The 26,309-nt window shown below is 38.8% G+C and overlaps 1 protein-coding gene across 1 annotated transcript in view; it reads left to right on the top strand.

Moving 5' to 3' along the window:
- TPD52 (tumor protein D52) overlaps nt 1-22,232 on the top strand; it is a gene marked incomplete at its 5' end in the record, with an annotated part of 141,843 nt that extends 119,611 nt beyond the window's left edge. Inside the window, 6 exon segments of the mRNA NM_001133617.1 lie at nt 4,868-5,016; nt 6,671-6,772; nt 7,832-7,858; nt 14,654-14,695; nt 16,189-16,237; nt 20,594-22,232. Coding sequence (NP_001127089.1) covers nt 4,868-5,016; nt 6,671-6,772; nt 7,832-7,858; nt 14,654-14,695; nt 16,189-16,237; nt 20,594-20,713 — 489 coding nt within the window. The 3' untranslated portion in view covers nt 20,714-22,232.
- Nucleotides 22,233-26,309: the final 4,077 nt, after the last annotated feature.

The following is a 26,309-nucleotide window of genomic DNA, read 5'->3' as shown; positions in this document are numbered from 1 at the left end:
TGATGAAAATACCTTCATGTAAGTCTTTATGCACTTCTTTAATTAGCGCTTTAGGATAAAGTCCTGGAAGTAGCATTATGCCTGGGTCTAATGGTTTTTAAGAGTATATAGCCACATGGCCAAAATGCTACCCAGAATATTTCTTACAGTGTTTTGAAAGAGCATTTTTTTTCAAATCCTTGACAGTTCTCAGTATTGTTTTATTATCAACAAAATAAAAATAATAGTAATAGCACCTAATGTCTACAGACTGCATGCTGTGTGGGAGGCGTTAAGCTGAGCTCTTTACATGCATTATTTTATTAATTATTACAACAGTCTTATGGGGCAGGTGCTATTATGATTGATGGAAGAGGAAACATAGTCTTTATTTAACAGGTGAGGTTACCAGCTATATGATTTGTAAATATTTTCTCCCATTCTATGGATTTTCCTTTTCATTTTCTTTATAGTCCCTTTTAAAACATTTTTAAACTTAAATTTTTTATTTAAAAAATTTTAGATTCAGGGGGTACATGTGCAGGTTTGTTACATGGTAATACCTCATGATGTTGAGGTTTGGGCTTCTAATGATCCTGTTGCCCAAGTAGTGAACATGGTTTTTCAGCTCCTTCCCCCAACTCTCCCTCTCCACTTCTGGGATCCCCAGTGTTTAGTGTTCCCATCTTTGTGTCTGTGTATACCCAGTGTTTAGCTCCCACTTATAAGTCAGAACATGTGGTATTTGGTTTTCCGTCTTTGTGTTAATTTGATTAGGAAGATGGCCTCCAGCTGTATCCATGTTGCAGCAAAGGACATGATTTTGTACTTTTTAGGGGCTGCATAGTATTCCATGATGTATATATACCACATTGGACAGTGAGCACCTGGGTTGATTTCATGTCTTTGCTATTGTGAATAGTGATGCAATAAACATATAAGTGCAGGTGTTTTTTTGGTAGAACAATTTCTATACCCAGTAATGGGATTGCTGCCATTGAATGGTAGCTCTGTATTAAGTTCTTTGAGAAGTATCCAAATTTCGTTCCACAGTGGCTGAACTTTAGGACTGTTATGAATAATGCCGCTGTAAGCAATTGTATACAGCTTTTTGTATGGATGTATTTTTTTTTATTGTTGCTTGTTTGTTTTTTGAGACAGAGTCTTGCTCTGTTGCCCAGGCTGGAGTGTAGTAGCATGATCTCAGCTCACTGCAACCTCTGCCTTCTAGGTTCAAGTGATTCTCCTGCCTCAGCCTCCTGAGTAGCTGGGATTATAGGCATGCCACCACCATGCCTGGCTAATTTTTGTGTTTTAGTAGTATGGGGTTTCACCATGTTAGCCAGGCTGGTCTCAAACCCCTGAACTCAAGTGATCTGTCTACCTTGGCCTCCCAAAGTGCTGGGATTACAGCCGTGAGCCATTGCACCCAGCCTGGATATGTTTTCAATTCTCTTTGTTATATATACCTAGGAGTGGAGTTGCTGGGTCATATGGTAGCTCTATGTTTAACTTTTTGAGGAGCTGTCAAACTGCTTTGCTGCCAAACTTCATTTTACATTCTCACCAGCTGTGTCTGAGGGTTCCAGTTTCTCCACATCCTTGCCAACACTTATTAATCTCTGTTTTTTTAAATTATAACCATCCTAATGGGTATGAAGTGGTATCTCCTTGTGGTTTTGGTTTGCATTTCTCAAATTACTAATGAATGGTGTTAAGCATCTTTTCATGTGCTTATTGGTCATTTGTATATCTTGGGAGAAATGTCTATTTAAGTCCTTTGCCCATTTTCTAATTGGATTTTTTTTATTGAGTTGTAAGTTTCTTTATATGTTCTAGATACTAGACTCTTATTAGGTATGTAATTTGCCAATATTTTCCCCATTCTGTTGGTTGTCTTTTACTTTCATGACAGTGTTGTTTGAAGCACAACCTCTCGGCATCCTCCCTTTCCCAACCTCTAACACCCACAATTTTACTCTCTACTTAGATGGGTTCAGATTTTTTTCTTGGCTTCCACATGTGAGTAAGAACATGCAGTATTTATCTTTCTGTGCCTGATTTATTCTGCTTAACGTATTGTTCTCTAGGCTCATCCATGTTGCTGCAAATTACAGGATTTCATTCTTTTTTATGGCAGAATTGTATTCCATTGTGTATACCACATTTTCTTTATCCATTCACCTGTTGATGGACACTTGGGTATTGTAAATAGTGCTGCAATAAACATGGGGGTGTAGGTATCCCTTTGATACACTGATTTCCTTTTCTTTGGATAAATAACCCAGTAGTGGGATTGCTGGATTATATGGTATTTCTATTTTAAGTTTTTCTGAGAAACCTCCATACTGTTTTTCATAGTGGCTGTACTAATTTATATTCCCACCAACAGTGTATAAGAGTTTCGTTTTCTCTGGATCCTTGCCAGCGTCTGTTAGTTTTTGGGTTTTTGATAACAGGCATAATAACAGGTGTGAGGTGATACCTCATTTTGATTTTGATTTGCATTTCCCTGATGATTAGTGATGTTGAGCATTTTTAGTATATTTGTTGGCCATTTATATGTCTCTTCTGAGAAATGTCTATTTAGATCCTTTGCCCACTTTTTAAATGGGATTGCTTGTTTGTTTTACTGTTGAATTGAGTTCCTTATATATTTTGGATATTAGTCCCTTGTCAGATGAATAGTTTGCAAATATTCTCTCCCATTCTACAGGTTATCTCTTCACTCTGTTGATGATTTCCTTGAATTTAGTCCCATTTGTCTATTTTTGTTTTTGTTGCCTGTGTTTCTGAGGTCTTAGCCGTAAAATCTTTGTCTAGACCAATGCCCTGAAGTGTTTCTCCTATGTTTTCTTCTAGTAGTTTTATGGTTTTGGGTCCTTAGTCCATTCTGAGTTGATCTTTATATATAGTGATAGACACATCAGAGATCCTTAATCACGCTCTTTATGCTTTTAAGGTCACTCTATTTTACATTTATATATTGAATTAAGGAATCTCAGCCATGATGTGCTGGGCTAGGTGTGTTAGCAGCACAAGCTAACCAACAAAGGTGGGGAATATACTGTGTTTGCATTGTTCAGAAAGATTTAGAGTGGTTTGTCTTTGCAGCTTTCATTAGAGGAAGTGAGTACCTCAGAGAAGTGCTAAGGGGTGGGAAACTTACCATTCAAGTCTATTCTTGGAAGTTTCTGAAGCTTTGGAGTTTGAAGTAGAGACAGAGGAAGTGGGAAGCTTAAGAGAGTGTACATGAGAATTCAGCCAGTAAACTGAGACGTGCATTCAGAAAACCTAGATAGGAATTCTGGTTCCTACATTATTTGTTTGATGACTTTGGGCAAATCATTTAATTTACTTAATTTTGAACCTTATTCTTTCCTCTTTTTTTGTCCTTTTCTTCTTGTATTCCACTTTGTCAATGTACATCTTAAAATGTGACTTACAAAACTGGGTCCAGTACTTGTGACTCTGACAAGCACAGGGGATTATTTATTTGTTCTGAGGGACCTCCGTTCCAGTTAATCTTGTCTGAGAATGGTGTTGTAGGTTCTTTTTCTTCTTCTTTTTTTTTTCTTGGCAGCTGCATCACATTTGATTTATCCTTTTCTCTGTTGCACTAATTTTCTTTGTTTTATGTTCTCTAAAGATTTAAACATCTGTGAAAACATTTGACTGAGCAATACTCTATGTTATTTTTAAAGGGCATGTTGTCTTTGAAATCATAGAAATACCGTGCAGGTCAGGGCTGAGAATATGGCTTTGCAACAAGCCAGGAGACGCATTTCTCTGAGGGTCTTAAATGTTAATGGATATACTTTAGGGACCTAGATTTTCAATTTCCTGGGACCTAAAGTCTCTTCCACATGGTGTCTGTTTCTCTCTGAAATAGACAGTTCACCCTTTTCCCTGTTTCTGAAATAGAGAGTCCACCATTTTCCCTGTTTTCCTGGATTAGCCTTTTGTTCTACTCTGTCCGTTTTTTCCTTTTCTTCATAGCTTCTGCTTAGTTTTAGATTCCTCAAGCATATTTAAGCTTTCCATACCTTTCATAATCTCACTGTAGCCTACCTATACCTCAAGGCTTCTTCAAGTTTTTTCAGCTTCTACTCGCAATGTCATCTCACTTCTCAAACTAGATTCCTGAGTGAGAGAGACTGAATAGTTGAGCACCTCTTTTCACACTGGGCTCATCCATTGGCTCTTGATGGATGGCTGTCCGTGGGTCAGGGCCCACCTCTAACCACCTAGTCAAGTCTGGGCAGTCAGCATCAAGGGGTTCACATGAAACCCTTGAGAGCAGGGCTCTCAAGAGGAGGCGGTTTGATTTATTATGGCCATGACTTTGCCAGACACAGGGACTGAGTATATGTATCCAGTATATATACGCATATCAAATTTGCAAGGAGGTTGGATTTGGGTTTGGCTTGGTTGTGTGTGTTTTGGTAGGGGGTGGAGATTATTTTGATTTAGTATACAAATACAAGTTTTGTAGGCATTCAAATAGAAATGTCTGGGCTGGAAAGGCAGACCCACAGGTCAGGAGAGTGGATGTTAGAGTGCTTTATTAAGTATTATCTGTGTAGAAATTTGAGTCCTAAACCTACATGAGATAGCTGAGTAAGGAAGTATAGGGAGAGAAGAGAAGGCCCAAAACAGCTTAAGATAGGATTATAAAGAGCTCCCATGGAGGAGGAGAGAGAAGCTCTACATGAGAGATCAGCAAGTAACCAGTTTACTCAACAACATTATATATTGTTTTTAGAGAGAAAGATAAATGATTCAAAAAATGTTTAATGACTGGAATTTTGGATGTAGTTCTGTGGTAATAATCTTAACTTAATGAATGACTTTTGCTATATTCCTACCCCAAACCCCTTCCTCATAGGTAGAAGAAGAAATCCAGACTCTGTCTCAAGTGTTAGCAGCAAAAGAGAAGCATCTAGCAGAGATCAAGCGGAAACTTGGAATCAATTCTCTACAGGAACTAAAACAGAACATTGCCAAAGGGTGGCAAGACGTGACAGCAACATCTGCGTATGTTCCCTTGATAATACACTTTCCTTGGGAATGTAAAGGATGCTATTGTGCCTTTTGTCTGGGGAGGGGAAGAAAAAGAGGATGAGGATGCTTCAACAGCTTTTCTTTGGATGACATGGCACCCTTTTTTTTCTAATTTTCAAGTGTGCCTGCCTTTTTCTGTAACTTTGATTTTTCCAGACCTCTTGTTCTAAGGAATAGAAAGAAAGCTAGCCAGTTGGAGAAATAAAATTCAAATTCCGTAAGTGTTATGTATTGACTTGCCACAAATATGTACATTGTGTCTTTTAGTCCTCAGAATAACCCGGTAAGAATGGGTGGCAAGATAACCCTGGATAAGGAAACAGGCTCAGACAAATTAAGTTTTCATGTCACAAACCTCTCAAAATGTGGAGTGGGGATTCAAACTCAGGTCTGGAGCCAGTCTTTATTATTATTATTAATTTATTTTTTTAACCTTGCTCTGTAGGTATCATAAGATTCTCAGGTCATAGTCTCAGATATATGCTCTTGGCAGAGGTCAATCCCTTAGGCTTTTTGTCTTTTTGACCACACATGCTATAATATAGCATTATCATAATGCAGTTTTGTTTCCCGGCACAAGGAGGAGCAAGCTTCTAGCAGCAGAAACCAAACTGCTCTGTCTTCTGTATTGAGAGCCATCTGCAGAGCTGGTGAGCGTAGAAGTTGTTTTACAATTTAACTATCAGAAGTGAGGCCAACTGCATTTAACATGACAGTACTTGGGTCCCCAATCTTTCGGTCCATTTTTTACGCATCTAAGTTGGCAGTGGGAAAACATACAGGAAACTATTTTTTCAACAGTATTATCATGAACCATGTTTTTTATTGGTATTTGATCTTGACAGGGTAAGTAAAAATGCCTGAGCATTCTTTCCCCAAATGTGGGAATTGTTTTGGTAGGTACGATATTATTTTATTTGTTTTTTTGTTGTTGTTGTCGTTGTCATTTTTTTGTTTTTGCTTTTCCCTTCTCTAATCTCCAGGTAGCTGGGAAGGAGGTGGTAAATTATAGCTTTGCGTGATAGCAGATATCACACTAGAATAATTTGAAGCATTGCATATTTTACATACTTTGTTGAAAGTCCATCAAGTCCTTATTTGGTAGCTCTAAAGACATGCAAAAATTTTTTAAAACTATGCCCATAAAATGTATTTGGATAATAAAATACAAATGGGTCCTACTTATGCCAACTACTAATTGCTTCCGGCCCTTTTTTAGGAAATCAAGTTGACAAAGGCATCTGAGGAATTTGATTTCATTTTTGTTTTGTTTGGATTATGTGAGAAAAGAACAAGAGGTATGAGTTCTTTCAGGCCCTTGTGTATTTTCATCTTGGTTTGATGATTATTTTTACCCTTACCTTGACTTCTTTGGCCCTGCCTTTATAGGACTCTGTCTTTCTGGCTGGACTAGGGCACTGCAGAAGATTGTGCCTGAGCTTAGGGTTGAGCATACGAAGATATGGTGATGCCGCTTTGCTGGTTATGAAGGATTTTAGAAGTTCTGAAAAATGTTTTCTCTTTTTGAGAGTTCTCCAGCAGGTGGTGACCACTGCACTTGAAACAATCGATATTAGAAAAGATCAGCTGACCCTTCTTTGCTCTGTGTGTTTATAATTTAATATAGTTACAAGAAGACATCTGAAACCTTGTCCCAGGCTGGACAGAAGGCCTCAGCTGCTTTTTCGTCTGTTGGCTCAGTCATCACCAAAAAGCTGGAAGACGTAAAGTATGTCCTCATTTTTCCTTGCTCATTAAGTAGCTGACGCAAATTAAAATGTTATTGTTGTTGCATCTGTTTCCTGACCTTGGCTCTAGTTGATGCTAGCTACTCCTGTTAGAGTGAGGGAGGGCACTCCTTCAAACCAGTACCTGGAAGGCTCACCTAAGGTCTTCTAGGCCTAGCATTCTAACATCAAATGATCATCTGATGATCATTTAAGGTTGTTGAAAAATTCTGGTTGTGAACTTCTGTGTCTTTTTAGTTCTTCATGATCATGCAGGGTAAGTATGTCTTTGGTTGCAAATCTGTGATTGTGGGCAGAGCCTGGTGTGTTACTAAGGATGACTACAGGAGCATTGAAGTGCACGCTTCGATTCAGATTTGGCTTCACGTTCTATATGTGACATTTTATACCATGGTGTGATTACAACATGCTCATTTGTGCACTGTTTTATTCTAACTGGTAAGCTGTAACTACGTTCATGCTTAGGCCAAAATCTTGATTTTGAGTTGTTGCTTTTTTTTTTTTTTTTGCATTTAGATTAGTCTGCAGAGTTTTCCTTGCCATTTTTATAAAACCACTTCACAGTGCTTTTGTGCCCCCCCTTCACTCATGTGGATTAGGATAGTGATGAAAATGACAAATGTGGTTTAAGTCAGCTGTGCTTCTGTTGGCATGCAAGATTTGTGTTTTAAAAAAAAATGCTCAGATTGCATGGCTTTGTGTTTTGCATTTGTGGGGAAAGTGTATCTTACAACCAGAATTTCTTGGTTGAATAGGTTTAGTCAATTTATGTGTTATACTTTATATGAAAATAACTAAATTCCTCGCTCATTATATTTAGACTGTCATTGTCTAAGCATAATGTAATAAATATAGCTTTCTTGAACTCTTTTGACAATTATGTATATATCTATTAGGTGTTCATTTTCTCTATGCTGACTGAATTGTGTAGCAGTTTAGAGCCCAGGGAAAACATTATATGTTTAAAACTTAGGTTATTTAATTGTTTTAGATTTATCAGAACTTCTTTCTTTTTTAATGCTTACTCTGGCTTCTTACAGATTGCAAGCCTTTTCACATTCCTTTAGGTAAGGAGAGTTTGAACCATCACTGCAGTCCAGCAGTTGTATAAGAAAAGTGTGCTGAGATTAGATTACCATGCTACGTTGGATGATCGTGTTTGTCCAGTACATAATTTTCTTGCGTTTGGAGTATCTTTTTCTCTAGTGCATTCCTAATTTCAAGGGAGGGTTTCTTGTATACCATGGGTAATTGATAAATTAAAAGAAGTATTTGACACTGTGGTTCAAGGGATATGGAAATGATTTTGACATTTCTTTTTTACTTTTTTCTTTGGTGAAAAGAGGCAGCTTTACCATGGCATGCAAAATTCCTCCCTTTTAATGTCTGACTTTGTTTGTTTTGATGCTTTTGTTTCTTTGGTACTTTTGTAAGGGTGTTGGAATTCTTCACCTGGGTTTCATTACGCAATTGTAACAGACTGCATATGTACTGCCTCCTGATGTTAGTCTTCCATCTTCTATTGGTTACTCTACTTTTTTTTTTTTATTGTGGTAAAATATACATAAGGTAAAATCTGCCACTATTCTGCACTTTTTAATACTTGTTTTACTAGCTTATAGTTTTTATGATTTTATTATTTCTTTACACTTGTTATATTCTTTACGTACACAAGGAAACTTCATGGTTTGAAAAAGGGAAAAGAATATTAAGCTAAAAAAAGCACATTAAAAAGATGTTAGCTCAAACCATGCCTTATAGAAAGAGACTTTGTGATGTTGAGGAAACCTCTCTCTTTCCCAGGCAGACTCTATGATTATCTAATTGGTTGTTGGAGGAAACTAAGGTGGAGGAAAGTCTTTAGAGTATAAGCAGGAAGGATGATATAGTAGTCTTCATCTCTGTTCCTATGGATGCAGATTATTTTCTTAAGCAATCACTCATGGTAGTCTAGCTGCTTGCCTTTTTAAGTAAGCAAACAGGTACTTATAGCTCCTATCTTGGTGACACTTACCCCTGGAAGTCAGAGTAAATTATAGGGATATATAAACTTTAAATGTTGAACTATTTAAAGCTAAAATTATGCTTAAAAAAATCAAGTAACCAATGATAGGTGATTGTGTATCGTTGGCATTCAGTTAAAAAGTGCTATAAGTAACTGAATACAGAGCCAGTCACATCACCCATTCTGCTAACATTAGAGTGTCTACTGTGGACAGGTTCCATGGGCATAACCATAAAAAACGCATGGCTTTTATTAGAATGAAGCTTAAAGTCTTAGAGTGGAGTAGGGGAAGAGTGGGGACTTGGGATAAGTTAAGAATGGAAGAGCCTCATCAGTACTGGTTATAAAATGTTAGATGTGATGCAAACATCAATATAAGATATAAAAGTAAAGGCTATTGAGGACGATGTTTCTTCAGTACATATCACTAGACTTTTCTATACCTTTAAAGAATACCTTTCTATACCTTAAAGCCATACCTAGATGTGGCTCAGTGTGTGCTGTCTTATTAATTCATCAGCAACAAATTACGTTTTGCAACTCTTTTCTAGCTCCTTTCACAGTCACTTTGTCCATTTTATTTAAAAAATATAGTTGAGATTATGCTGTACCATTTTCAGTCTTGTTTTTAATAAATATTAAGTTTTTATGAATATTTAATTGCCCATCAGTATGTAGGGGTTAAAGTAAGGCTTTTGATTAAAATTTGGAAATGAGAGAAATGAGATTATCTTTTGAAAGTAAAACTTTGTAATTCTTGCAAATCACAGGTTAGGTAAAGGCATTTAAAAAAAAATTTCAAGGCCAAGAAGTCCTGATTGTGTTCTGATTTAATGCGTTGACATATATAAAGAAAACCTACATCTTTTAGATTATGTGAGTCACAGAGGCAAATATTGGCCACGTTCCCTCAAGAACTATCCAAGGAAAGGGAGCTTAGGCTGTAGATTTGAGTGTTACACTCCCAGCAATAAGTCCTTTTCTCCCATGGAGATGGATACAGTAGGCTCCTTTTGCTAAGTGCTATGAAATAGGTGGTTAGTCCTTAATCTCACTCACTATTTGTTCTATATCCATTTTACCTGGCAAACTTATGCCAGTGATTTTACTCCCTAATGTAATTATGGATATAGAAGGAGAAAATGCAGCAGTTTTGCCAACCTGAATGTGTTAGACTCAGCAACAGTTTTTATTTTACATAGTCAGTTGATAAATCAGCACTTGGGATTTAGATATTTGCCTTATGCCTTGGTTGAGGGGAGGGAGATGTATAAGGAAATAGAGAAGAGAGAGAGAGAGCTGCTTTTGATGTCCTGAGAATGAGGTGCAGTGGTAGCAAGGCCAAGGAGGACGTGGTCATGAGTGCTGTCCTGGGAGGCCCTCTGGGGCAGCCTTCTTTTCCCTCGGGTGATATGCTTATATTTCCCCTCCTGTTTGCATATTTTCTATGCCTATGTGAAAGTATTGACTCATGCCTTTAGCATTTTGAGGGACCCTTTAAAAGAACCTTCTCACTGCAGTCAGTGCCAGGGTTAAACATAAAATTTTAGTGTTATTAAAAGCATACTATAATATTCAGTAGACACATTTGTCTAATATTTTTGGTATATTTAAGAGGAAGTGCTAATTAATTTTGCCTTTATTTCCAAAGAAAATTTCTCCTTTTTAAATGTGTGTTTCTTCATATGCCCCTGTAGATATTTATTTGTTTTGGGCTCATTAAAGTCCTGCTAGACAATTCCCTTTTGCTGAAAACTTCCACCACTTAATGCGAAAAGAAGTGATCTCTTTCTTCATGTCAGAAAAAGAATATCTTTTGATTAGAATTTGAAACACTTTAATGAACTTTTCTATGTTTCGTGCCCATATTCCCACTTTTAGTTATCAAAATTGTTTATTCATTTATTCATTCATTCTTTCACTCAAAAGTATTTATTGAGTGCTAACTATGTGCCAGGCATTGCTGTAGACGATAGGGGTGGAGCTAAAAACCAAAATAATGCTGAAATTTGAAAGCTTCAACGTGAAATTTGAAAGCTTCAACGTGATATGCTTATATTTCCCCTCCTGTTTGCGTATTTTCTATGCATATGTGAAAGTATAATACACAGTAGATGCTAATTCATGTTTCAATTAAAGAATGTGTTATAATAACAATTAACATTTATAAGCCCAGCGAGACAATAGTACCTCAGAAGCAGATGCTGTTGTTTTTGATATTACAGATGAGGAAACTGATATTACAGAGAGATTTAGTGACTTCCCCAAGGTTGCACAGCAGGTGTAAGTGGCTGATCGTCAGGACTGGAACCGAGCATGCCTAGTCCTGGAGCCTGCATTGTCCTCCTGGGCCTCCCCAGAGCAGTGGTGGTTTAAGACAGTGCCCCTCTGGGCACTGTCCAGCACTTTGAACAATAGCTGCTGTGATCACCAGCATCAAAAGATTGTGTGAGGGCAAAGTGGAATAATATTACATCGATAGCTGTGAAAAGCATACACGGTATATAGTAAGCATTCCAACATGTTAGCCATTAACTTTTCCTTCTCCTCCTCCCACTGCTGCTACTTCCTTCCTTCTCCTCCCTCTACCCGCTCCTCTCTTATTATTATTAAGGAGGAAAGCATCAGATAACTGTTAGAAACAAGGAATATTTTTTAAAAAATCAATTCAGCTGTTTTAAAAAAATGACTTTTTCAAAGTAAGAGTAAATGCAGTGTGAGATTGAAAAGTACTTAGTGAGAATCAGATTATCCTGATTTTTTTTCAGCGTTTTGAGGAACCCAGGTTTGCATTCCTAGTTTGATTCCAGGTTAATGTATTTGAGGGTTACAAATAAGATGCAACATTTTTAACAAAATGTGCCTTACAGATGGTAACCGATTCTTACAACCTATCTATTAGAGATGATTCTGGTCCCGCAGCAACATGACTTTTTACTTTTGAAGGTTTCCATATTACATTTAAGCTTGAATGAAACTGAAAATGATGAGCAAGTTGAAGCTTTGTGTAACTTGCCATAGAGAAGTCAGAAATGAAAGAACAGCCACCCTATAGTTAGATTATGACTAGTTACCAACAAAATTGAATTTCAGCTAACTATGGATTATGGGGAGGATCCAGCAACCAGATAGAATTGAAGCTGATGTGTGCTCCTTTTCTTCCTACTAAAATAGCTACCGTAAAAGCAGAGAGACCTTGACTTTGACTCTATTAACTGATTTTATTCTGTTTAATGGGTATATTTATCTTCAAGTGGGATATAATGCATACAGAAAAGTGCTCAACACCAAATTCATTTCAGTGATTTCTTTCACAAAATAAACAGTCCAGTCACTTCCTTGCCTTTCCTTATATATTACCACTGAAACATATTTAGTAGGTATGTGCTAGGTAAAGTGGTATAGAGCCCAACCGATCCACTGCTGGAGGAAGTGATATTTTACATGGGTTCTTAGGGACAGTGACTAGAATTAGCTGTGAAATTCTGAAATTTGCACTTACTTATCTACCTGTTTCCACATTTTGTTGATACTACCAACTTCAATGTGTGGGTCCCTGGACAAGGAATTTATCACATATTTGGCCATTATTCACCTTCTTTTTCAGCAATTTCTGCCAAAATGAATGTCCTAATGAAGAGTTTTCATTATTAGGAACAGAAAGCTATGTAACTTCTAGCTCACCTAAAAAGAAGAATGTGTTGCACAAATACAAAGTTTTTTTGTAATTCAAGAGGAGAAAAGGAAGCAAGGCCAGGCTCCACCCAAACCAGCTCCATCAACTGGGAAATTGAAGTAGCTTCTGTTATAGAAACCAAGAAACCTATTCCTCTCCCATCCTGCCGGATTCCCTGCATGATCACCTCTCCTGACCTCATTTGCTCTGCCTCTCTCTGTGCTTACATTCGATTCTTTCTTTGGGAACTGGTTTCCTCTGCGTTCTGTCAGCTTTCACCTGGTCCCACCAGATCCTCTTCAACATCTAAGTGTCCAGCAGCTTAGTGTCCTAATTACAATATGCTAGGATAAGAGTCTTAACTGTCTTCACTCCTTCATTTTTCATACATTCCAAATAATTTGTAGGCCTCTGGGAGGTTAGCGGTGGTGGGTGGTGCTCCACTGATCCACCTATCATATCAGTTATGGTAGAAGGTGGTTTGTGGCAATGTGACTATTCCAGGCAGCTTCAGCAGAAGGGTCTGAGGAAGAACAGGTGATACTTAAGAGTTCTGGTGTTGTAAATTTAGAGACTGGGACCAACACACTTCGATAGATCCAAAGTAGGGAAAGAATTATCAAATTCCTCCCAGAATAGATTATTATAGTCTTATACCCTAGGTATTGACCACCATTGTAGGATAGAGAGAATACTGAGTTACATGTATCTTTTCCTGTTATGTAAGACATCAAGTACAGAGATGTTTAAATATTTCATTGATGATTTTGTTTTGTTTTGCATTCTCAGCCCATGCTGCTTTATTGCTAAAAAATATATATACACAGGTGCAGAGTTTCCAACTTTTTTTTTTTTTTTTTTTTTTTTTTTTTGAGACGGAGTCTTGCTCTGTAGCCCAGGCTGGAGTGCAGTGGCGCGATCTCGGCTCACTGCAAGCTCCGCCTCCCGGGTTCACGCCATTCTCCTGCCTCAGCCTCCCGAGTAGCTGGGACTACAGGCGCCCGCCACTACGCCGGGCTAATTTTTTGTATTTTTAGTAGAGACAGGGTTTCACCGTGTTAGCCAGGATGGTCTTGATCTCCTGACCTCATGATCCACCTGCCTCGGCCTCCCAAAGTGCTGGGATTACAAGCGTGAGCCACCGCACCCGGCCGAGTTTCCAACTTTTTTAACAGTTCCTTTTTACATCAAAGAATTAAATTTCTTCTTCAAAAACCCCAAAGATGCAAAGATTAAGAAGCAAGCTGCCTTTTGTAATACTTAAAATAATATTCAATGAAACTCTTAACATTATACACCAGTGGTGCAGTGGAGAATATGAGAGATATATTACACAGATTGCCAGCATATTTGACATATATCACAGTCATTCTCCATGTTATCAGATATTAATGCAAAATTAGATTTGAGGACCTACATTGAAGACACGTTATCATTTGTACCAAATGAGTCTTTAAGAAAAGGAAATCATAAGCACACAAAATGTTTAAATATAACTGAGAATTAATACCTTGAACCTATACACTTTACCCAAAGGAAAGTTTATTTACCAAAGTCGTGCCAGTGGTCAAACTATTATAAGCATAGTAACAATATTAGCAGAATATAATCATTTTACGAGCCTAGGAATGAAGGCACTCTCATCTCGTGAGGTGGTCTTTATGGGAGATGGCTAAGAGTAGATAACCTTGAACCTGAGTGGTCAGTGAACTGCATTGTCCTTGAGTGGGCAGTTGCCTCCTTGTCTTTCTAGGAGCCCTTCCCTGGCCTTGCTTGTGTGTGTATGTGTGTATGTGTGTGTGTGCATGCTTCATTTTTGAGGGGAGGCGATAAACATTGAATTAGACCCAAGTTCTATTCTTGATTCTGCTGTGACCTAGGGTAACTCATTTAACGCCTATATGCCTTACAGCTCCAGGTGAAAGCACTTTAGTTTTCAAAGTGCTATAAAAATGCGAGGTGGTATTGTTAGCTCTAGTAACTCCTGGGAATTAATTGGCTCCTGAATAAAAGTAAATTATGTTGGAATAACTTTGATCCCCTCCACCTCAAAAAGTAGGTAATTCTTCATGGCGCCAAAAGAATAAAGCTCCTGGGAAGCTAAGTTTTGTCGGCTTTTAATAATGTCGAAGCACCACTATACTAACCTTATTTCTATCTCTTTTTAATGCTGCCTCTTAGTATACGTTCCATTCAGCATTCAATTAGCATGCCTGCTATGAGGTAAAGTATATTGTTGTGAAATGTAGTTGGTCTTATGCTTTATTTTTCTTTATTTAGATGTTTAACTTGAACTGTTCTGAATTAGGGAACTAGAATTGCCGTTGAAACAAGCTGTGTGTTTAACACTCTATCAATTTTCAGCTACACTTCCTCTGATGTTGGGATGGGTGCAAGAGATCCGTTAAATGTTTTGATTTTGTTTTTAAAAAAATTATTTCTATTTTATTTTGTAAAACCTTTGTTTCCTGTCTGAAATCTGTTCACAAAGTGAGCATTACTTGTTAACAAACCTTCTTTTGTCCCGCCACCTCTGTCTGCATTCGCTTTAGTTACATTCTCCTTTTCTTCATCCTTCCTATTTTCACTTCCCCCATCCCACTGTGACATCTGGAGCCAACTATGATTTAATTCTACTATCTGCTTTCATTAGCACTTGCAAGTGATATTACCTCACCTAACCTCTCTAGAGAGGTAGAGGATTTTTAACAATCTGTGCTTGGCTTAAACTTAAGCGTCCATCAAAATCACTTGCAGTGCTTGTGAAACCCCTGCTTGCTGGGCCCCACCTCTAGAGCCTCTGATCCTGTAGAGTTGGGGTGAAAATTGGCATTGCTCACGACTTCCTGATAGCTGCAGCAGCAGCTGGTCTGGGGCCCACACTTTGAGAGCTGTTGGCTTAACTGTTCTGCCATCACCACCGTGGGAAGGAAGAAACCCTTTCCCTTCTTTGCATTTTTCATCTTGGTAGTAGGAAGGATATTCAAGGTCAGTTGGATAGGATAACAGCATTGGAAACCCTGTTTCCAAAGCGCCTTTGTGAGAGACAAAGGCGCTATGATCCTCCTTAATTAATATGGAGAGATGTGAATGTAACATGGATGAATGAATGTCCTGCAGGCTCAGCGTGCTCTCCTCATCCTTTGGGACAGAGTTGTGAAGTAGGCAAAGCCGTTTCTATGCTTCTCCCCCTTCTTTTTGGTCCCTGCTTTCCCTGTCTATTATGCTGCTCCCTGATATTGAACCTCATAAGCTTGTCCCACTTGGGTGACGTGTGTTCATGTAGAAATTCTGCCAGGGAAGATGTGAATCAAAATAGGGATTTTAGAGCATAGTACCTTAACCAAAATTAAACTGATCTAATGGTGGCATTTTCTTGTACCATGACAAGTTGGTTGGGGAGGTGACAGAATTGCTATTTTATCTGGCTTCGTTACCTCTCCCCACACACGTACTTGACCATATCTATATTACTTATGTCTGAGACTGGCCCTATTCATGGAATCAAATGCATACTCTTAAAATATTAGATCAGAAATTGAGAATCTTACATTATAAATACTTGTATGTACCTGCACATATATGATACAGATAATTATATCTGTTCTTTTGCCAATTGAGAATAATGTTGAAGAGGAATCAATGATATTTTCAAACTAGTTGGATTTTTTTTTCAGTATTTGTATTTACTATTTGTTTTTCTTTTCTCTCCATAGAAACTCCCCAACTTTTAAATCATTTGAAGAAAAGGTCGAAAACTTAAAGGCAAGTAGAGAGATGACCAGGGTCTTTTTGATACATTGCCTGGTGTCTTAATTAACTTTGCTGTGGGAAAATCATTGACATTAATATTTCTTTCTAAAAATATCTAAAGAATGTAAAGAACTTTACTCCTTATGTTACTAGTGGACATTTAAGGTGTTATGTACTCAATATCTTTTTAGTGTATGCTGCAGCGTGGCAGCATGCCACATGCTGAAAGGAAATGTACAATTTACAAAGAAACGGCACATTAGAAATTTGTGCTGCTTTTTGCTTTATTCAAGTACCTTTGTAGGTGGACAAAATTTAATATGACTTTCTTGTCAACAATTAACAAGAATATAGGAAGCACAAGAAAGAAAACAAAAAATTGGTCCTACCACTCAGACAGTGATATATGTATGTACTGTTATGCTGTTATGCTTTAAAAAAGAAGTAGCCATACATCATAATCATTTTCCTGTATCAGTAAGTATTCTCTTTCAATATTATGTGCAATGGCTGCTTGTATATTACTTTTTTTTTTTTGAGATGGAGTCTCGCTCTGTTGCCCGGGCTGGAGTGCAGTGGCATGATCTTGGCTCACTGCAACCTCCACTTCCTGGGCTCAAGCAATTCTCCTGCCTCAGCCTCCCGAGTAGCTGGGACTACAGGCACATGCCACTACACCCGGCTAATTTTTTATATTTTTAGTAGAGATGGGGTTTCACTGTGTTAGCCAGGATGGTCTCGATCTCCTGACCTCATGATCCGCCCTCCTCGGCCTCCTAAAGTTCTGGGATTACAGGTGTGAGCCACCACGCCTGGCCTGTATTACCTTATAATGGATATTATTTGTTTAGTCCTCAATTGTTAGACATTTTTATTATTATAATGATGCCATGATGATCATTTATGATTCACTGTTTTTATTTTTTGATTTCTTTGATTTTAGTGGAGGTGAACATTTCCCCATAATAATGAGCTTTATTGATTTGTAAATTATATTATCTTTGAGATTATATTCAAAGCTATAAAATCATCAACTCTTAGGATCACAAGCAACCTCAAAAGTTGTCTAGTTCCCATCTATTCCTCGACCCTCTCTACAGAGTTTGTATAAAACCCATATTTTCATTACTTCCTAACTCTGATAATTATAGGGGATATATTTTAAGGATTAAAACTAGTATCTTAAATGTTTTTTTATCAGTCAGTTTAAAAACTAATATTCAGTTTAGTCTTTCAGAACTTTGAGTCACGAAATGCATCTTTAAAAGCAGGGTACATTTATTGAAATAAAACAGTCTACGGTGATCTGGATCATTTTTTTAATTTAATTTTTTTATTATACTTTTAAGTTCTGGGATACATGTGCAGAATGTGCAGGTTTGTTACGTAGGTATACACGTGCCACGGTGGTTTACTGCACCCATCAACCTATCATCTACATTAGGTATTTCTCCTAATGCTATCCCTCCTCTATCACCCCACCCCCCCGACAGGCCTTGGTGTGTGATGTTTGGATCGTTTTTTTCTTGAACATACAAACATTAGTACACACCTTTTCTGTTTGTATGCAGACATATGAATGTTTTTTCAGAAGAGGAGTTATACTGTACACACAGTCCTACAGCTTATTCATTCAGCCCTCACTAGCAGGATGCTTTGTGAGCCATAAATGCAGGGACCTGTTCTTTTTGGTCACTGATACTTCTCAAAGGCTTAGAACAGTTCTTGGCACATTGCTCAATATGCATCTGATGAGTAAAAATATATATAAGAGTCATTCTTCTATGTCATTTCAAGAGACCTGCTTTATTTTTCTTAGTGACAAGTCATATATTTGAAAGCAAACTGTAGTTGCAGGAAGTCAAGGATTACTAAAATTCAGTTCTCAATATTGTTAGGACTGTTATAGCCTTTCCTTGAAATCTGCCCCAAGCGTTAGTTTTTGAAATGGTACACTGGAAAACCAGGAATCTTATGTGTTTTTGACATTGGACATGAGGAGAAACTTCCAGGTCATTCACTATATACTCTCCTGAATATATTTAGATTCTATAAATTGTAATGAAATCTGCTTTAAAATATGACTAGGCACCATTCAGATTAAAAAGTGTAATTTAAAAACATACAATATGTTGGCTGGGCGCAGTGGCTCACACCTGTAATTCCAGCACTTTGTGAGGCCAAGGCAGGCAGATCACTTGAGTCCAGGAATTTGAGACCAGCCTGGGAAACATGGCAAAACCCTGTCTCTACCAAAAACGATAGAAAAATTAGCTGATGTGTCGGCATACACCTGTAATCCCACCTACTCGGGAGGCTGAGGTAGGAAGATCGCTTGAGCCTGGGAGGCAGAGTGAGCAGTGATTATGCCACTGCACTCCAGCCTGGGTGACAGAGCCAGACCCTGTCTCAAAAAAAAAAAAAGCATAGTGTATTAAACAGATACCCCAAGTATCCTAAGGAAGCTGTAAAATTACATGCTGGGGATATAATTTTGTTAAATTACATTTATATTTCATTAAACATGAGGTCCATTTAGATTTTGGGTTGATTCATTCATCTGTGATTACTGAGCATTTGTCATGTGCCAGTCAATCAGTATTAGGCACCAGAGTTACCACAGTGAGCAAGAGAGACATGGACCCCTTCTGCAAGATGTCTAGACAATTAAATGGCCAATGAAACTAAAGTGAGGTAAGGGTTCTGACATGAAAAGCTGAGGGTGCGATGAGGACAAGTAGCAGAAAGTTCACCTGGCTTGGTGGAAGGGAAGGTCAGAGAAGACCTCTTAGAGGACTCAGTAATGTCCATTGAGGATTTTAGGTTGAAGGGAATGTTTGAAGTTTGAGGGCCCTTTTGAGGACCACCAAGAACTTCACTGTGCTGTAGGATATTGAGCAGGAGGTGAAGCTAGAGAGATGTGTAGGCCATATTGCAGAGTTTGAACTTGGGGCAATGGGAAGCCATTGAAGGGTTTTAAACAACCCAAGTGGTGCATTATTCTGTAAATGTTAGAGAGATCAGTGGCTGCCCTGCACATCAAAGGGGAGAACGATTGGAGACAGGCAGATTAGATGGAAGGATGGAGTTGTACTCCAAGCCAAAGATGATGGAGAGTGAATTAAGTTAGTGCAGTGGGACCAAGTCTAGAGCTATTTAGAAGTGAGAAATGACAGGGGAAAAAAAAAGATTGATTGGATGTAGAAAAAGTTGGATAAGAATCAAGGACAACCCCAGGTGTCAGTCTGGGGCAGCTAGGTAGGTGCTATTGCCATATAAAGTCTTAAAAAAGAATAGAGAAGGGGCTAGTTGTGGGGGAAAGGAGTTCAGTTTTAGACATGTTGAACTGCAAGGAGATTTGATACTATAATTAAGGAATGTGTTTTAATAAATTTAATAAACAATGAACACACAGTATTCACATTTCCCAAATAATTTGGATGGTAGATCAAAAAGAATGAGAGTGAAAATAAGGGGTCTCTGACCACTCAGTTAAGATTGAGCTAAGAGCAAGGTCAAGTTCAAACCCACTATGAGCTTCTCGCATCCATGGTCACTGACTGTTTTCTTACTGTTAGCTATCCTGTTGGACAGTGTAACAGTGAGAGAGCATATACAGATTAGCATTGAAAAGGATAAAGTGACATGTGTAAGGGTTTTGAAAAAGTATTATACAAATGCAAGGCAGATATATTAAAATAAATGCTTATTGGCAAAATTTCAGGCCAGATAGGTTGGAGTAGTGCTTCACAAACTATAATGTGCACATGAACGACTCAGGGATTTTGTTCAAGTGTTGATTTCAATTCTGTAGCTGGAGTTGGGTGCGGTAGAAAGGATATCTGAGATCCTGCATTTCTAATAAGCTCCCAGGTAATGTTGAGTCTGTAGGTCCTTGAACCACACTTTAAGTAGTAAAGGGTTAGAAAGCTTATACTGTAACTGAGAAAAAACCATATATTTCTTTCCCATGTTGTATTCAATATTTCTTGAATGAGTGTAGCTAAATGAGCAATTCGATGGAATACAAAATGTTATGCAAGTGTAAAGACAGTTCACTAGGTACTTTAGAATAATAGACCTTACAGAGTTTTCGAGACAGACTTCCCTGTGAAGAACAAGGAGCAGGGGAAAGGGGAAGGGGTAGAATTTACCAATCTGAATATTTCAGCAGGGAGAATGCATGAGTTTTACTGTAAAACCACACTGAACATTGCAACAATACTAAATTCCATACATGTATCATAATCACTGAGCTATAAGGTTGCTGATGTATTTGTTCTTGAAAGTAAATTAGAGTTACTTTATGCAGAATCAGCTAGTTTTATGTTTCATAATGTCTTTCCCTTTTTTGAACTTTTTTTAAAGTCTAAAGTAGGGGGAACCAAGCCTGCTGGTGGTGATTTTGGAGAAGTTTTGAATTCGGCTGCAAATGCTAGTGCCACCACCACGGAGCCTCTTCCAGAACAGACACAGGAGAGCCTGTGAGATTCCTACCTTTGTTCTGCTACCCACTGCCAGATGCTGCAAGCAAGGTCCAAGCACATCTTGTCAACATGCATTGCCATGAATTTCTACCAGATGTGCTTTTATTTAGCTTTACATATTCCTTTGACCAAATAGTTTGTGGGTTAAACAAAATGAAAATATCTTCACCTCTATTCTTGGGAAACACCTTTTAGTGTACATTTATGTTCCTTTATTTAGGAAACACCATTATAAAAACACTTATAGTAAATGGGGACATTCACTAGAATGATCTAAGAAGCTACAGATTGTCATAGTTGTTTTCCTGCTTTACAAAATTGCTTCAGATCTGGAATGCCAGTTTGACCTTTGTCTTCTATAATATTTCCTTTTGTTCCCCCTCTTTGAATCTCTGTATATTTGATTCGTAACTAAAATTGTTCTCTTAAATATTCTGAATCCTGGTAATTAAAAGTTTGGGTGTATTTTCTTTATCTCCAAGGGAAGAACTACCAGCTACAAAAAATATTTTGGAATAAGCATTGTTTTGGTATAAGGCACATATTTTGGTTGAAGACACCAGACTGAAGTAAACAGCTGTGCATCCAATTTATTATAGTTTTGTAAGTAACAATATGTAATCAAACTTCTAGGTGACTTGAGAGTGGAACCTCCTATATCATTATTTATCTCCGTTTGTGACAGTAACCATTTCAGTGTATTGTTCATTATACCACTTATATCAACTATTTTTCACCAGGTTAAAATTTTAATTTCTACAAAATAACATTCTGAATCAAGCATACTGTGTGATCAGTAGGTTGAACTATGAACACTCTCATCAATGTTCAGTTCAAAAGCCTGAAAGTTTAGATCCAGAAGCTGGTAAAAATGACAATGTCAATCACATTAGGGGAACCATTGTTGTCTTTGTTTAATCCATTTAGCACTATTTAAAATAAGCACACCAAGTTATATGACTAATATAACTTGAAAATTTTTTATACTGAGGGGTTGGTGATAACTCTTGAGGATGTAATGCATTAATAAAAATCAACTCATCATTTTCTACTTGTTTTCAATGTGTTGGAAATTGTAAAATGATACTGTAGAACCTGTCCTCTACTTTGAAAACTGAGTGTCAGGGCTGAGTGAATCAGTGTCTAGACATATTTGCATACAGGCCAAGGTATTCTATTCTAATAACTACTTACTCAACACTACCACCTTTTCCTTATACTGTATATGATTATGGCCTACAGTGTTGTATTTGTTATTTATTAAGTTGTGATTGTTTTATTATTGTTTATGCCAAATGTTAACTGCCAAGCTTGGAGTAACCTAAAGCATTTTTTAAAAGCATGGCTAGATTTACTTCAGTATAAATTATCTTATGAAAACCAAATTTTAAAAGCCACAAGTGTTGATTGTTATAACATGCTGCCATTCTTGATTGCTAGAGTTTTTGTTAGTACTTTGGATGCAATTAAAACTATGTGCTATCACATGTGAAAAGCTTAATAAATTCTGTCTATCAGTAGTATTAGGTCTCAATATTTATTATGAGACCAGTGGTCTGGAAACAGCTTGTTGTATTACAGAATCAACTGGAGTCTATGCTTAAAAAAAAAAATTTTTTTTTTTTTTTACCATCCTTAAATTATTGCTTAATGGTATCATATTAACATATTCTAAATAAGGGCTTTAAGGCACAGGTTGTTGAAGCATTGTCTCAGAGGAGTGGATCTGTAAGTCTGTCTTTCTATAGAAATATTGTGCTTACTCAACATAACTGTTAAATTATTTTTTCTACTAACTAGTCTACTTTTTAAAATTCAAACATATTCTTTTGATCACATTGTTTCTTGAGCATCCTGCCCTGCTACTAACTTTTCAACAAGGCAAAATGGAGTAAAGTGGCAATTTCTTTAGTTGAGTGAAATACCCTCAAGTCTCTTTTCTGCCCAAAAAGGGAAAAGTGATAGAAATGGGGGTGGCAAGTGGGGTGAGTGGATGAAGGTGGGTATTGGGGTGGCTGTGAAAGAAAATACTGGAGAATCACTTTTCTAGACATCTACCTATACTTAATCTAAGAAACAAAAAAGTAATCTACTGTAAAGTACTCTGCCCCTTGAAAGAAGTATTAAAAAGAGTGAGGATGGATTTAGAAAAAAACATGAATTTAGAAATATTCAAAATGGTTTTTGTGGCAGATTCAATATTATGAATTCACAGATATTTAAGGAATGAGAAACACAGTAATTAGTAGAAATGCCAGAAACAGTTCCTGGTTCCTCTTGTGTTTGACACTAAGAAAATAGCAAGAGTGTGAAATCTTAGATACTTAGGAAATCTCACAGATGTAAGGGCTCAAGTGTAGAAGAAAATATCCCCTTCTTACAAAAAGATATGTCAATTTATGGAGTTTGTGGGAAATAGGGCAAGAATTCTTATGCTTATGAGAGCCAAGTAGTCAGTGGAAGAGAGTAGAGCTCAAAACTGGATTATCACCTTAGCAACTTAGAATAATTTGAAATAGAAAAAAACATATTTAATTTGGACTATTTCTGGATCTGCTAAGATATACACAGTCTATTTTTTGTATAGTATTGGAAAATAAAAATGCTATAATTCGGGTATGGGTTCTTTTGTATACATTACCTGCCCATTGAGGAAAGGGGCAAGTCCATTATGCAACTTCTCTCCAAACCCTTCATATTCTGGATATGATACTTAAAGAGCCATGAGCAGCTACATTCTGCCTATCAGAAGGCATTTATTAAATGACTGCTTGCTGAAGATGTGCCCAAAGAGATCCTACATAAGGTCATTTGTCAGAATGATGTTTTTATTTGTTTAGAGTTGGCTGACCTCCAACTCCTGGGGTCAAGGAATCCTCCGGCCTCAGCTTCCCAAATAGCTAGGACTATAGGCATGCACCCAGCCATGTGTTTTCTTTATAGCTCTTAAAGCCCAGATGAAAAAATCACATTTTTGCCCATAGTGAAAAAACATTTGGCCATTGATTAGTCCTTATTTTCAGTGAGTGTCCTGTTTTCATTAGATTAGAGAGACCCTGTGTGGGCCACAGTTAATATAAACCATTATCACTTTTAAGTAAACCTGCACATCTTAGATTTCATAATTTCCTTATTGTTCTGACTCAAAATGAACCAAGGGCTTTTCACTTTTTGTTTGTAAGTTCTCAGAGGGTAGGGTCTGCAAGTGCTTTCACCTGCCAGGATTTTGTACTTAAATGCTATTTGGTAACTAAAATTCTTGCCAGCTCTCATGTAATTTTGATGTTACTGAGGTTGGTTGGTAGTTTATTTTATTAATTTCGTGGTTCTTCTGTCATATATAAAAAGCCAAATACAGTTTTGTTTGAATATTTGTAAATGGACATGATCTTTCACTTTACCACTCTCCAGCATGCTTTAAAGTTTCTCCTTGGTTTCTAGAATTGATTCTCTGTTCTTATTTTCCATTTTGACTATTTTTTAATATTAGAATTCTTCCAGCTCCTAAATGCTATTGTCTATTTGTTGTCATCTTCTACATGATCCCCTTAATGATCTTATCCATTTCTATGGGTGAAATGACTATTTTTAGAGTGATACTAATAGCTTCCCAACCGGTTATCTCCAGACTTGTTGATGGTGGTGGCCCTCCTTGAGCAGCTGCTGCGAGGACACCAGCTGCAGCAAGGGAAGCATGGCTGGGGGTTGCATGCTCTGCACAGGTGGCAGGGGCCGGCAATAGGTGATCCCAGCAGGAGCCCTGCGTTACCATGTTGGCAGGGCGGGAGCTTGTGCTCCTGGGCACAGCTGCAGCCACCCAGCTGCAGCTCCAGATCCAGGCATCTGTGTGCTCTCGGGGGCCTGGGAAGTCCCCTGCCCCTGCAGGCCTGGAAGTGCCTGCTCCAGTTCAGAGCAAAGTTGTGGCTGAGCTTGGATGCTGTCACAACCTGGCCAGGTGTGTGCATCCTCAGGGTGGTGCTGACATGCCAGGTCCCTGCTACCTCAGCCCCCTCCCAACTTTGGGCACCAATGAGCATGGGAGGGTGGCCAGGGGCTGAGGGTTGCTTGGTGTGGACAGCCTGGGTGCTCTGGATGGCATGTTGATGGTGGCAGGAGGCAGGTTCCTAGGAGGGAAGGGGTGGGTTCCTGTTGAAACCCCACCTTCAAGCCAGGGACAGCCTGAAGCCTGGGGGCCAGGCTGCCAGTTTTAGGTAGAGCCCACAACCCAGAGCGAGAACTCTATTAGTGCATTTCAGCCAATCGGATGGTGCTTTTTCCAAGCCCACCCTTCCTCCATTCTGAGCACATAAAAACCCCACACTCAGCCAGACTCAACACTCATCAGGACAACCTGCCTGCAGAAAGGACCACTTTGGGTCTCCTGAGTGCTGTTCTGTTACTCAATAAAGCTCCTCTCTGCCTTGCTTACCCTACAGTTGTCCATGTAACTTCATTCTTCCTGGACACAGGACAAGAACTCAGGACCTGCTGAACAGCGGGAGCAAAAGGAACTGTAACATGTTCCTGGCTGGCTTGCCAAGCTGGGGTGGTGACACGCTCCCAGACTGCAGGAGAGAAGAGTGGTGACCCTTCTGGGGACCCAGACCTTGGGATTCCCTGAGCCAGAGTTGCTATAACATTATAGCCTTCCCACCTTTCACTGGCACCAGACAGCTGCCCCACATGACAGGAGGCAGCAGCAGAGCCAGGCCAGCTGAGGAGCCATGGGCTGGAGTGGGGTGGTGGGACTGAAAGAGCTGTAACACAAACGGGCTGAAACAACCCCCCAACAATGTCCCCCCCAGCCCCCCTCCCCGCCCCACCGGTCACCACGCTGCAGGCAACAAGAAGAGTTGAGTCCTTCTGGGAGCCCACACCTTGGGGTTCCCCAAGCCAGGGCTGTGACATGCTGTAACACCCTCTTTGGGACTCTGAGGTTCCTGGCATCTCTGAGCTTTTGGGTTTTACCATGTTTCCCTTGCCCAGACACTGGTGCCTGCAGCAGAAGCTGGTTGTGGTCCATCTGGTCCAGCTGCAGCCTTGCACAGAGCCAGTGCCTGTAGCTGCCCACCCTGCTGCAGCAGCTGGTGTGCCTGGCGGGTGCAGTGGCTGGAACCTGCACTCACTTGCTCACACACCCCTCACCAGCCCATGCCTGGCTCGCCCTTGGCAGGTGTGGGATCTGGGCCAGCAGCACAAGATGAGCGCAGCCTACTGGGCAGAGTGGGCAGAATGAGCCCAGCAGGCATGAGCAAAACTCCAGCAGAGGCGCTGCAGGCCATGGAAGTTTCCAGCTGGTGAAGTGACATCCTAAGAACTTTGTGACACTATCCTTTCTTCTAGGTTTGCACACATGGTTGAGGCATGAATTTCTAGTAAACTCATGGTCATCTCCACCTAGCCATCAATAGCTACTATTCATTAAGTGCCCAGGCATCTTACACTCATCACCTTTAACTCTTTCCTCAGGCATGTGGCAGTGTCACCATTTTATAGATAAGACCATAGCCAGTAGCTGTAAAGTATTAGGCTTGAACTTAGCAGTAGAATGCAACTATTTTCTGTTCACTTTCCTTGGCTTTTTTTGAGGTGGGGTC

The sequence above is a fragment of the Pongo abelii genome, chromosome 7, assembly GCF_028885655.2.
Source record: "Pongo abelii isolate AG06213 chromosome 7, NHGRI_mPonAbe1-v2.0_pri, whole genome shotgun sequence".
NCBI classification, from domain to species: Eukaryota; Metazoa; Chordata; class Mammalia; order Primates; family Hominidae; genus Pongo; species Pongo abelii.
This window is presented reverse-complemented; position numbering and strand designations above follow the sequence as displayed.